This window comes from Rhinoderma darwinii, chromosome 10 (genome assembly GCF_050947455.1).
Source record: "Rhinoderma darwinii isolate aRhiDar2 chromosome 10, aRhiDar2.hap1, whole genome shotgun sequence".
Lineage (NCBI taxonomy): Eukaryota > Metazoa > Chordata > Amphibia > Anura > Rhinodermatidae > Rhinoderma > Rhinoderma darwinii.
In genome coordinates, this window is record NC_134696.1 from 81315044 (window position 1) to 81328686 (window position 13643).

Below are 13643 nucleotides of genomic sequence, written 5' to 3' on the forward strand. Positions count from 1 at the left end.
ATGGACAGTGTTGTCAGGGGCTTCCCCAGACTCTGAGTCACGGGCAGAGCTATAGTATAGGCTCTGCTTCGGGACACTGGGGAAGACCCTAACCCCAGCGCCGGAGTACTTATCAGAGCGTAACTAGCTACTGGCTCCTGAAGTTTCTTCTGATAGTTTCCGGTCCACTGCTAGGGGGGAGAAAACTACACGCAGGTGCTGTCATAGCGCAGGAGTGGGCATCTGTGGTAAACACTGCTAGTGTAGAAACCACGCATGCTCAGAGACTAGCAGGGTTTAGCACGTGTGCCCACTTCTGCGCTATCACATCCCCTTCGCCTCATTTTCTCCTCCCCGAGCTGCAGAACGGAAACTATCAGAAGAAAGGGAGTATACGGTCCACCACTTCCCTCAGTGTGCGGTGACGTCAGGAATGACGTACCCGTACGTTTAGTCAGCCGTAAAACGTAACTTAGATCACGGACGGGCTAGCGCCGGAAGTAAGGATTTTGCAACTGGAGACGCATCACAAGTAGGGCTGTCACGATACCAGAATTTGGACTTCGATACCGATACTTTGTTTAGTATTGCGATTTCAATACCAATTCGATACTTTGCGAACAGTAATAATAAAAAGTTCTTCCATTTCCTGATGTGAGGCGCGAGGTGTGATGATGAATTTAACCTCCACGTGCCTCACATTAATAGTAATTAACCCCATCATGTTTCTCAGTCATAATGGGTTAATGTGTAAGGTACATGATGGGGTTAATTACTATTCATGTGAGGCACATGGAGAAAGTGATAGCAGTTTTTATTTTATTTTTTTACAGCGTACACATCATAAATGATGCAAAAAAATTGTGATGCAGGTTATTACGGCCGTGCCAATACTGAATGGTTGTACTTTATGTATTGAGACTTATTTTAATGTTTATTGTAAAAAAGGTGTATGTGTATTTTTATTTTATTTAACATTACTTTGTTTTTACTTTATTTTTTAAACTTTAATGTACTGGCCTATATCTATATTACATTAAATTAGCCTCTGTACTGATAGTACACAGGCAGTTGTTAGGACATACCTAAGTATGCCCTAACAGGAAATATGGTAGGACAGCCCTGGGGTCCTTCAATGGACCCTGGGCTGCCTGCCCATATATGGTATGTCCCGCAATCGCGTCACAGGAATTACCTGTGACGAGACCCAAGGGGCATCCCCCTTCGCATTTTCCCCTGAATGCTGCAGTCCGCTTTGATCGCAGCATTTAGGGGAATAGCGGTGGAGTTGAGAGGTTTCTCTGATCTCCGCCGTTATAGAGCGGGGCTGCGTCTGTGTAATAGAGTAATTTCCCCGCTCCTGACAGGAAGTGTGTGTGCGGTCAGCATGAGGAAATGCGGCCGGCGCTGCAGTAATGAGACAGAACATGGGGGGTGTTTTGCAGTGCGCCCGCCATGTTCTGTTCTCAGTGCCGCCGCTCATTAGTGCAGAGCCGGCCACATCGCATCATCCTGACCCCGCGCACTAGTTATCAGGACTCAGGAGCGGGGTAATGACTGTATTACATGAAATGACGATATCGAACCGTTTGGGGATGCACCGTATCGAAGTTTCGATGCATCGTGCATCCCTAATCACAGGTATATTGCAAATTGCATTATTTTTATATGTGCAGTGAAATAGAAATGAGATAATTGGTTCAGGAAAACCCCTTTAATGAGGCTCAAACACTTTGACAAAAGTTACAGAGAACGTTAGACCATATAGGGAGACAAGAAAGCAGAGTTTACCATAAAATAAAACTTTCAGTTTTGGAACCGAAGGCTCAGCATGAAGCAATATTCACTTTGACCCTTACCAACATGTGGTGTAGGGTTACGTCTTACAGGCTGAGCTTGCTCCATACAAATCTGGTGTCGGCTGTATGTTACTGACTCCGACTTTGATTGTTTTAACCCCGTAGATGCCGCAGTCAATAGCAACCATGGGTTCTAAACTGCTAGAAAGAAGGGGGCCGATGTTTGTCATGGCAGCCTGGGGGGTCTAATGAAGGCCCCCAGGTCTGCCATCTTTCTGCTCCTATTAAGCCCTAACAGAGGCAGGACTTAATAGGCGCTGATAAGAAACACAGTAGTCTTATACCCCAAAATGGTGCCAATATAAACTACAACTCCCCCCCCCCCCCCCAAAAAACAAACCCTCATATCGCTCAATCGATGGAAAAATAAAAAAGTTAGGGCTGTCAGAATATGGCGACACAAAATAATAATTTGTTTGGACCATTCGTTTTTTCTTTTGCGGCAGAACCGCTCATGCGAGCGCTTTTGCTGCTTCGTTTTAGTGATTATTGGGGGACTGGGTACTTGGACCTCCACCGTTTTTTGTTTTTTAAATTTATTTTTTTTTCAACTTTTGTCAAGTTTTTTAAAAGTTTTTTTGCACTTTAAGCTCCAAGTTTCCAGTTTCGGATTCTGTATATTTGCCTTCAGGTGTGATAGTGATTTTTCACGGTTATGGAATTTAAAACTTTATAGTAGATGTTAACAAATGTCGGGAGCTAATGGATGTATGCACAGTTGTGAAAAAAAATGTATACTATGTTAGGTCAAATGTTTGTAGTGCTGCAGAAATGTTGGTTTGTTTTTTAATTGACGTCTTGTCTTATTTCCATTATTTTTCAGTTGGACTGAAGGAGCAGATGAAGGCAGTCAAAAAACGTCATGAGAACTCTGTTATTAGACAAATTGGTGACGATGTTTTAAGCTGGGTAAGTTCTCCTACCAGCACCCTGGTCATGTGTGGAATCCTTACTGTCAGGAGAGATTCTAATAAAAAAATGTCCATTATAGTTTTGTGGACCTGAGGAGGAAAAACTAAAGCAAGCAGTAGCCACTTTTTGTAGCAATCAACCCTTCGCCTTGGAAATGATTAAGTCTCGGCAGAAGAAGGATTCAAAGTTCTTAACGTTTGTCCAGGTATGTTGCGTTTCATTTGCATGTAACCTACTGACTCCTACTAACTTTGATGAAAGTTAACAGCATTGGTAGAACAAATGAATTGACCGCATACAAGTGTTTATTCAGTATGGTTAACACCTTCCTTGGAACAAGATTCAGCATTACAGCCAATAGTTAATAACGTTGAAAAAAGACACAGGTCTATAAAGTCCAACCTATAATCATACCGTGTTAATCCAGAGGAAGGCAAACCCCCCCATGAGGTTGATGCCAATTGCCTCATTAGGGGAAAAATTCCTCCCTGACTCCAAATATGGAAATCAGAATAAATCCCTGGATCATCGTCCCATTTCCAGAATCGAGTACTCATAACCTGTAACATTAGATTTTTCAAGAAAGGCCTCAAGGCGCTTCTTGAACTTGTTTAAAGAATCAACCACCACAACATCCTGTGGCTGAGAGTTCCATAGTCTCACTGCTCTCACAGTAAAGAATTCTCGTCTGTGATGGTGGTGAAACCTTCTTTCCGCTTGATGCAGATGGTGCTCCCTTGTCATTGTTTCAGGCCTAGGTGCAAAAAGATCATTAGAAAGATCTCTAACTGTCCAATTATATATTTGTACATTGGAATTAGATCACCCTAAGCTGTCTTTTTTTTTTTTAACTAAATAGCCCCCAGTTTGATGACCGACCTTGGTATTTCAATCCACCCATTCCCTTAATTACCTTTATCTCCCTTCTTTGCACCTGTTCTAGTTCAGCCATGTCCTTCTATACAGGTGCCCAAAATTGTACACAATATTCCATGTGTGGTCTGACTAGTGATTTGTACAGAGGCAAAACTATGTTCTTGTCTTGAGCATCTATTCCTCTTTTAATGCATCCCATAATTTTATTTGCCTTAGCAGCAGCTGCCTGGCACTGGTTACTAAAGTTAAATTTACTGTCCACCTTTATTAGTAGCAGTTTTAGGCCTCATGCACACGAACGTATTTTTTCCCTCCTGTAAATACAGGTCCTTGGTCACTTGTATTCGACCCGTATTGCACCAGTATTTACGGACCCGTGCCCGTAAATATGGGTCCGGTGTCACCAGTATTCCACCCGTATTTACGGGCACGTATTCTCTGCAAAATTGCACTGCACTAATCGGCAGTCCCTTCTCTCTATCAGTGCAGGATAGAGAGAAGGGGCAGCCCTTTCCGTAGTAAAAGTAAAAGAAATTCATACTTACCCAGCCGTTGTCTTGGTGACGCGTCCCTCTTTCGACATCCAGCCCGACCTCCCTGGATGACGCGGCAGTCCATGTAACCGCTGCAGCCAATCACAGGCTGGAGGAAGAAGCAGGGAGTTCTGGGTAAGTATGAACGTCTTTTTTTTTTTTTTTTTATTTATTTATTTTTTTACAGGTTGATCTATATTGTGATCGGTAGTTTCTGTCCAGGATGCTGAAAGAGTTACTGCCGATCGTTTAACTCTTTCAGCACCCTGGACAGTGACTATTTACTGACGTCTCCTAGCAACGCTCCCGTAAATACGGGTGCACACACGTAGTCACCCGTAATTACGGGAGCCCCATAGACTTCTATGGGCCTGCGCGTGCTGTAATTACGGCCTGAAATAGGAGATGTTCTATATTTTTCAATGGCACGGGCACCTTCCCGTAAGCATACGGGGAGGTACCCGTGGCCAATAGAAGTCCATGGGCCCGTAAAAACGTGCCGTAATTCCGGGCGTTTTTACGTTCGTGTGCATGGGGCCTTACCCAGTGTTTTACTATTTATTGCATTGCGTCTACTGAAAGGTGGGACTGTTTATTTATTTTCTGTTGCTTATATAGTGCAAACATATTCTGCAGAGCTGTACAAAGATTAGCATCACTCAAATCTGTCCCTCTACCCATTGGGACTCTGAATCTAAATTCTGTATCTCAACACCAGCACAGGCTAATTTCATGGAATGCCAGTTAACCTATTAGTATGTTTTTTGAGTATGGTAGAAAAACCGAGTACCCATAAGAGCCCTACGTAGACCCAAGGACAACATGCACACTCCATGCAGATGTTGTCCTTGGTCAGATTCAAGCCTGGGGCCCCAGTGCTGCAAGGCAAGAGTGCTAGTCACAAAGCCACCGGTCCGCCCTGTGATCAGTGTAAAGGTTAAAGGGGTGTTCAGAGCTTGTGCAGCTTTCTTTATTTATACTATTTAGCTGAATTTTATAGGGGTGGTTTATATACTTACTGAGAATTTGTTATACTGTGATATTGACTTCGTGACATATGTAGTAATTTAAAGGAGTTTTCCCATCACATTAAATAATGACATCGCTAGGATATGCTATCACTCTGATCGGGTCGGGTAGTAGTGTATACAAGTTTTCGGCGTCTGTCCCATATTATTTCTTAATGCCACTGGCCTCACTGAACAGGACTGCTGGCTGCTAGGATAAAGAGAGTCATTAAAGTTTAATGGTACACTGCCTGCAAATTATACTGAAGTATGTCTTCAAACAGGAGCTTGATTAAGTGGCACCAGTATCATTTACACTAGGGCATTATGATGTCTGTCGTATGTAGCCCTGACCATCTCACCTAACCTGTCATTCTGAAATAGGGAGACCTCTTGCTTTTTTATACCTAGAATATCTTGGGGCACTAAGGCAGGATTAGTGTCCCATTGTATTGAATCTCGCTTTTTTTTTATGTGGATGTGGCACAGTGCTTTAGCTATACTTTTGACACTTCTTAAATTTGTACAATCTAGCAATGTGATCCTTAGGCTCTGTTCACATCAGTGTTCAGGTTTAACGTTCTGCTGTCATGAGCAGAACAAAAAAAAAAACGAACCCTTTGAATGATGGAAACTAACGACCCGCAACAAAACCAACGGAGTTTAATGGATTCCATCGGGCTTCCTTCACTGTGTCCATCGTTTTATCCATCAGAATAGCGCAGCATGCTGCGCTATTTTGTTCATGAAATCGATGGGATCTGTGTCTGAAGCCCCTAAAGGAGCCTCTGACAGATGTGAACAGAGACTTAGAATAACTTTCAAAAATAATAGACAATTCATAGTTGCAATAAGTGGGTATTTTTCTAGGAATTAAGAAAGATATTTCAGAAGATTATTATTACTGTAGGAATCACAACTAGGCAGCAAGGTCCCGTAAGTTACTTTGTCACTATCATCAGCTAAATACACCTTCACCCTCAGACCCAGCATCATCTGTAGCAATAGAGACATAGTAGCCTACACCCGATCCAGGAATCCCCAGGTTAGCATCAAGTAAACCTATATTAAAATGTGGAAGTGTGAACATAGACCCAACAAACTGGAAAGAGGCCTGGTAACCTCCATATAGACAATAGAGAGAACCACGAGTCTAAATAGTCAACACCCCAAACTGCTTAGGATCCTCTACCCAATGCATGCTTCACAAAAAGCTTCTTCACCCTTTTGATAATGGGCAGCTTTATTAAGAACGGCTTAAATATAGATAACCTAAAGCTAGAGGTGCTAGGCTGAAAATGTTTGGCGCATGTTAGACTCCCTTCTCTTCTTTACACCACCTATTAGGTGGTATACTTTAGACCAGTATTTTGCGCTACAAAACTGGCGCACACTAGTGACAAATGTGGTGCGTGTCACGACTTCAGAAATCCACGGCCATATTCTAAGTATGTTACCCGACGTGGCGAGTATGTCACAAATCAATGTTCTTTTTGGACCAAACATTTAAGGATATTCACAATCCTAAATTGGATCCTAAATTTGGGATCACCAGAGACTTTTTTTTTACCCTAAGGGCACTCAACTCAGCACTAGTTAAATTAGGATGCAGTAATGATGATTCCCCTAATTCGTCCCATAATGCAGTGAATTTAAAATGCGCCAAAAATCTGGCACATTACCGGCCAGAATCGAGGCACAACTACAATGATACAGCAAAAATCCTGATCTTCGAAAACATCAAACCAGATGTAAGAGAGAGGCAATGTATGCTATATGGATGGGGTGCATATATTACTACCTATGGATGTGTACCAAGTTTCCCCACCAATTCTACGTTGATTTGTGGAGGAACTGAATGCCACAGGTCATCGGCTGCTCAACATCTTTGATAATGAACAGGTTTCTAAAGTGAATGTGCATCCCTGTAGTCGCTCTCAACTCTTCTTGGAGTGATGCTTCTGAGCCATACACTAGTTAAGCATCTTCTCCCTGAAAGCAATGTGCCCATTCTAGAAATCAGTGGGGTCGCAATGCCCACACACCCACCAAAACTACCTTCTGATGTAGGTACATATTTACTTTGAGCTGTCAGTATACAAATTTAATAGGGCACAGTAGAAAGAAGTTGGCACCACTCGTCAATCTCTTTATTAGGGAGCAGGTACGTAGAGAAAAAAATAGGACAGGAGTTTCTTGGCCAAAAACTTAGGGCAGTGCTCAGCAAAGAGAGGTTTAACAGTCTATGAATGACCTGTAATGAGAAGGATGAAATTACGGCACTCACCCGTTTGGCTCGTATTCTTTTTTTTTTTTTTTTTTTTTTTCTGTGGCACCTAGCAAAAATAAAAGTGTACAAGGGAGGACATAGCAGATTGCAGGTTACAGCCTGTTTCAGAGGAAGAAGAAGCGCTACTCTCAGCGCGAAACAGGCTGTAACCTGCAATCTGTTATTTCCTCCCTTATACGCTTTTATTTTTTGCTAGATGCCACAATAAAAAGAATACGAGCCAAACGGGTGAGTGCCGTAATTTCATCCTTCTCATTGCATGTCATACAAATGTAATAGTATCAAGTATGATGATCACAAAAGCCTGAACACGCAATTGAGGGGGAACTCTGATGAATTATTCAGAATCTGTAAGGAATAATCTCTCTGGGTGTGAAGACCACTGAGCAGTGCCGAAATGAGTTTAGCCGTGCTATACGGGCACATGGTTTTCTGTGCTCATGTGGAGACCAGTGTGGTTGTCGGTGCACCTCCTATGTTAAGGAGTAAGGGTATGTGCACACGATAACGTCAATTACGGCTGAAATTACGGAGCTTTTTTCAGGAGAAAACAGCTCCTGCATTTCAGACGTAATTGCTCGTACTCGTGTTTTTCGAGGCGTCAATTACGGACGTAATTTGGAGCTGTTCTTCATTGGATTCAGTGAAAAACTTCTCCAATAACGTCCCAAGAAGTGTCCTGCACTTCTTTGACGAGGCTGTTATTTTAAGCGCCGTCTTTTTACAGCGACGTGTAAAATTACAGGTTGTCAGCACAGTACGTCGGCAAACCCATTGAAAGTAATGGGCAGATGTTTGCCGACGTATTGGAGCCGTGTTTTCAGGCGTAATTCGAGGCGTAAAACGCCTCCATTACGCCTGAAAATAGGTCGTGTGAACCCAGCCTAATAATAGCATGTATTGCTCCAATATATCTGTTTCGTGCATTTTGCCGGCTGATCGCATTAGTGATAGTATTACTATATTTATCTGTCAACCTGGAGTGAATATTTTGATTGGTTAAGAAAAACCAACTGATATTGGAGGCACAGGAGGGCTGAGTTTGGATAGAGCGGCCCCAAGATCAATACCGAGCAGCGATGCTCAAAAACAGCGCCCCAGCTCTCTACCACCAGGCGTAGCCCGGCAACGATAATGTTTCTTCAAGAAACCGTTAAATGCCCATGTATCTCATAAATAACATGCCATTGCTGCTGGTTTTATGATTACACAATACAGCTGCACTAAATCATTAGATCCTACAGCGGGATGTAAGAATCTGTATAAAAACGGTGTCCCTTTTCTGTTGATGGTTGCTGGAGGATATCGCGGCAGTGATTATTTTTATACCCATTGTTACGGTGTCGTTGCCCTTTATTTGGAGGGTTGCCGGAGGATATTATTAAGTACTGTGATGGTGACTTTTATATATAGGTCTGTGATTCAGACTGACACAATATACAAATACCTAATCCACAGTACTATAGATAACGCCTGTACTGGAGTGTATTGATGTATTCATGAATTGGTCTGGATTCCTATGTTTTTGTAATTATTTTATGTCTTTGTATCATCAATATCAATAACCTAAAAAAACAAAGTCCTTTTCAAACCATTTTGACCACCAATTGTGTTTAGAGAAGATCAACCGTAGGAAAGATGAACCGCACAAGCAAGAATGATAATTTTTTTATTTTTTTTTACACCAGTGATTGTTAATGCTGTAGCTTGAATCATGCCAAAAATTACTATGTGTAAATGCACGTTCAATAATAATAATAATACATGTAGGTAGATGTCTGTCTTGTACCGTATGCGTCCCCTTGAGCTGGTGCGGTCTGGTCATATAAACACTGCTTCTCATGAAAAATGAAGATGCATTCTATTATACTAAGGTCACACAGCAAACTCTCCTCAAGGATGTCACCGCCGGAGGCAGAACCATTTCATTATGATCATAAAGAAGCTTGTGTGTATAGATTATATAGTGCTGTTTATGAATGACTGCACAACTGGGAATTATAGACTGCATTACAGTTAATTTACAGAACATAAAAGAATAAATATAACTACATAGGATGTTCGGTGTAAAGGGTCTGAGACAGCAGAAACTACTCAGAAAACAGCGAATAAGATATGTTTGTAAATTCCCAGCATTCCAAAGCAAAAATAAAAAATACTTATGGACTGAATGGTTACAATATAACTATATATTTGTGGTCATAAAAGAAATCATAATGCCAAAGTCACATTCAATACATGTAGTGTGCACAGGGTCGGACTGGCCCACCGGAGGACCAGAGGTTCCTCCGGAGTGCCAAGGCTCTAACACAATAATGAGCCTTAAAGGTCCAGCAGAAGACAACCCCATTTGGAGAGTATTTTTCTTATGGGATGATTCACAAATTACCTATTTGTCCTTATTGATGGTATGTGATGTGTGTACAAGGATAACAACAAGTATTATGATGAAATGAAAAGTGGACATGTTCTATATAGAGGGAGGGCGGTCCCTCAGAATCATCTCCTCTGGTGGGCCCTAGGGACCCTAGTCCGACGCTTCATACATAGGTCACTACTTCCATTAAAGGGAATGTGTCGCTAGTTAGTTAGTATATACATGATTACACATTGTTCTAATTTTTTAAAATTTTTTCACAAGTCAGGAAATATTATAAATTAGATTCTAATTTATAACATTTCCATGTGCTGGTCACTAGAGGGAGCAATTCCCAAAATAGCAGCATTGGCATGTGGTAAAGCAACCTCATTGCTTTATGCTGCAAAATTGGAGAAGACACACTCACTCTAGTGTGCTCAATTAATCCCCCTCCTTTATCCTGGCTAGTGCCAGAAGAAAGGAGGGGGTTGAATGTTCAAACCTCCTACACTGTGTGTCGCCATTTTTTGAGCGAATGCACAGTGTAGTAGGCTTACATACAGTGCTAATCACACAGTAAAACACAAACAAACACAGACATAACTTACCTGCTCCTGCCGCTGCCTTCGTTCCCTCCGCTCCTAGTCCTTGCTTCTGAACACATGTCCGGAAGCCGCGACCGGAAGTAGTCATCTTACTGTCCGGCCGCGGCTTCCGGTCCACATGAAAATGGCGCCGGATGTCGCTCGGCCGAAGACCCTTCTTTTGGACTGTGTGGGAGCGGCGCATGCGCCGTTCCCACACAGACGGCGTACACCATAGTGAATGGAACGGCTCCCGTTCGCATTCTCTATGGGGATGTATGTGCCGTATTCCATCTCTGTATGTGTCGTTAATCGACACATACAGAGATGGAAAAAAAAATGGCAGCCCCCATAGTGAAGTAAAAGTTAGAAAAAAGTAAAACACAAACACACAAATAAAATGTATTTTAATAATACACTAAAAGCAAATTTATATAAAAAATTTTTTTTCACGACACCCGTCCTTTAAAGATCAGCTACACAAACACCCGCTCAATGGAAGGGTTCACCACAGGAGACATCGTTGATCGGCGCTCGCTTGCTCCTGTCTCACAGAGCTATGGATGTGGCCAAGCGGTAGTTACTCCGATCGCTCGTCCCCATCCATTATTATCTTGTCAGCAGCACAGGGGGATGTGCTGCCGACATCGATGATTTTTTACTTTTTTAAAACGATAGGACCAGCAGAAGAACGAGCAAATGCGCGATCATCTGCTGATCGCTGCCCTATTTAGACAGGGCACTTATCAGCAATGAGTGTTATATTAACGCTTGTCTGCCCGATAATCATCCTGTGTAAAACCCCCTTTACCTACAATATATTTTAAACCTATAAATATCCCGAGCGTGTAGTCATAAGACTTACCTGCAAGTGCATTTGAGCAGCTGTTGTCATGTGGCATCCAGTTTCTCCACAGATCCATGTAGAATTGGTGGTGGGTATTTGGTACATATAAACACACTGCCTCTCTCTTCCAGCAGAAGTCCCAATGATCACCAAAAACTTTATCTGAAGGGTGAATAAGCCCTTTGGTGAAACATGCATTGGGTAGAGGATCCTAGGCAGTTTGGGGGCCCTTGACTCTTTTCAACTTGCGGTGACTGTTTTGAGGTTACCAGGCCTCTAGCCAGTTTTGGATCTTTGTTTGCTCTTTTTGATAAAGGTTTACTTGATGTCGATCTGGGGATTACTGGATCGGTAACTACTAGTACATCAGTAGCATTTATTTTTTTACATATGTCTCCTTACTGCTGTAACAGGCTCTGATAGAGGTTCAAATGAGTATTCACAACTTGAATTATGTCATCTTTCCTTGGTTTCCTTTCTTTTTTCCTTTCGGAAGCAAGTTCGAACTGTTTTGTCAGCTTTTCTATGTTTTTAAGCTTCTTTCCATCTGCCCTCTCTACTTGTGTAGGTTATCGTAGTAATAAGTTTGCTAAGGTGTTGTATACACAAAATGGTATTATTTTCGTTACACATTACAGTTGAAAAAGTTGCTTCATTTTTACTTTAGATGAATAGAAGTATTGAAAAATGATTGGGAAAGAACCTTAGGCCGCTTCCTTATTACGAATGCAACACCTGGACCTCCCGCCATTCATGAGAACCATTGAAGTATATAGTGCTCGAACTCCTGTTCAGTTTAACCGTGGAAGGTCCGGGTGTTGCAAAAAGCATTAATCATCTGACGTGCCCTTCGGAGGGAAGGGCACGTATAGTATAATTTTTATGAAAAATCATTTAGTCACCAATCGCTTGGGTTGAATAGTTGAAACATGACGACTTTCACTACTTTTTTGTTGCATTCAAGGTCAACACTAGCTTTGTATATAAAAAGGTTTCTTCGTTCAATGCACTTGGAACTCAGGTCTGTGTCATTTCCTTGAATGAATTCATGTTCATATATGTTCATTAAGTTATGTCAATTAAATATAGACATAAATGAGTGAACATTATCTATAGATCAGCTGAATAATTCTGACAGATTCCTGGGGTTATAATAAGAGTATTTGGCCTCTTGCACTTTTTATTTTATAACATACCGGGCATAGCGTGGAGATGTTCTCGTCATTTAATTTGTAATGGAGTGAAGCACTTAATGTTTGAGATGTAAATTACTGGTGCATGTAATCAGACTTGTTAACAATGATGGATGTACCCTTGCAGGATGCTGAGAGTAATCCACTGTGTAGACGTTTGCAGCTGAAGGACATTATTCCAACTGAGATGCAGAGGTTGACCAAGTATCCCCTTCTGCTGGACAACATCGCCAAGTATTCAGGTCAGCGGGGCTCCAGTGAAATGGCTGAAATCTCAATACGGTTATTAGTTTTTTACACGATACAGGTTTCCTTTCATTGATGTGAAGTAAAGCTCATCTGTATGTATATATGCATTTATGGGGATAATGTATTTTTTGCTTATGCGAAAAGCATTTCAAACTGACAATACCCAAAGATCATTGATCTACCATGTAATGGGAACAGCAGGATTTCATACGCTGTAGGCAAAAACATGGCTGACCATATGGTCCAATAATGACATTCATTAATGACCATTCTTATCCGTAACCAAATGGTATTTGGATTGTTTAACCGTACCCAGCGAAGAAAACATTGGGACTTGAGTGCGTTGATTTATGAGTTTGATGTATATATTCAGCTCACTATAATTAGTAGTGAACCTACAGGGACATATTATGGAACCGCTAGTATATCAAGTCCTTTAGTATATTAATAGAGAGAGCAATCCAGTGTTGTAGCAGGAAAATTTCCTTTCAACCCTGTCGGCAGACACAACAGTCAGTCCTTTTTTTCCAGAACATACATAAAACTACAACAATTAAATGCCCATGTATTACCTGCTGTGATTTGCAATTCTGCTCCAGTTTATAGGCCATGTGTGATCAGAAAATGACCTATTGTTTAAATTAAGTTTTTATGTAAAAAATATTTACGTTTTTTTTTTTTATTATTTTTGTTATTATCTATCATAAAAAATAATTCTAAAATCTTGCAGTTTTCCACCATGACCACTGAGACTCATAATATACTGACACTTATAATATACTGACACTTCCTGTTCTGTAGAAATCACTCCTCAGCAGTCATCTTATGATCACAGGCAGGATTACACTGACAGGTAACACCTATAAATAGATAACACAGGATCCACCATTCACAATAGACTGATCCTTCTTGTTCTGTAGAGATCACTTCTCAGCAGTCCTCTTATCATCGCAGG

General features: G+C 41.4%; 1 protein-coding gene across 9 annotated transcripts in view; it reads left to right on the forward strand.

Annotated features, from left to right (window-relative positions):
• Window positions 1-13643, forward strand: part of ARHGEF12 (Rho guanine nucleotide exchange factor 12) — a 162495-nt gene that overhangs the window by 109223 nt on the left and 39629 nt on the right. For all 9 annotated transcript variants that reach the window (XM_075840099.1, XM_075840101.1, XM_075840104.1 and 6 more), the window contains 3 exons: window positions 2662-2747; window positions 2830-2955; window positions 12567-12681. In XM_075840099.1, coding sequence (XP_075696214.1) covers window positions 2662-2747; window positions 2830-2955; window positions 12567-12681 — 327 coding nt within the window. The remainder of the gene's footprint in view (window positions 1-2661; window positions 2748-2829; window positions 2956-12566; window positions 12682-13643) is intronic.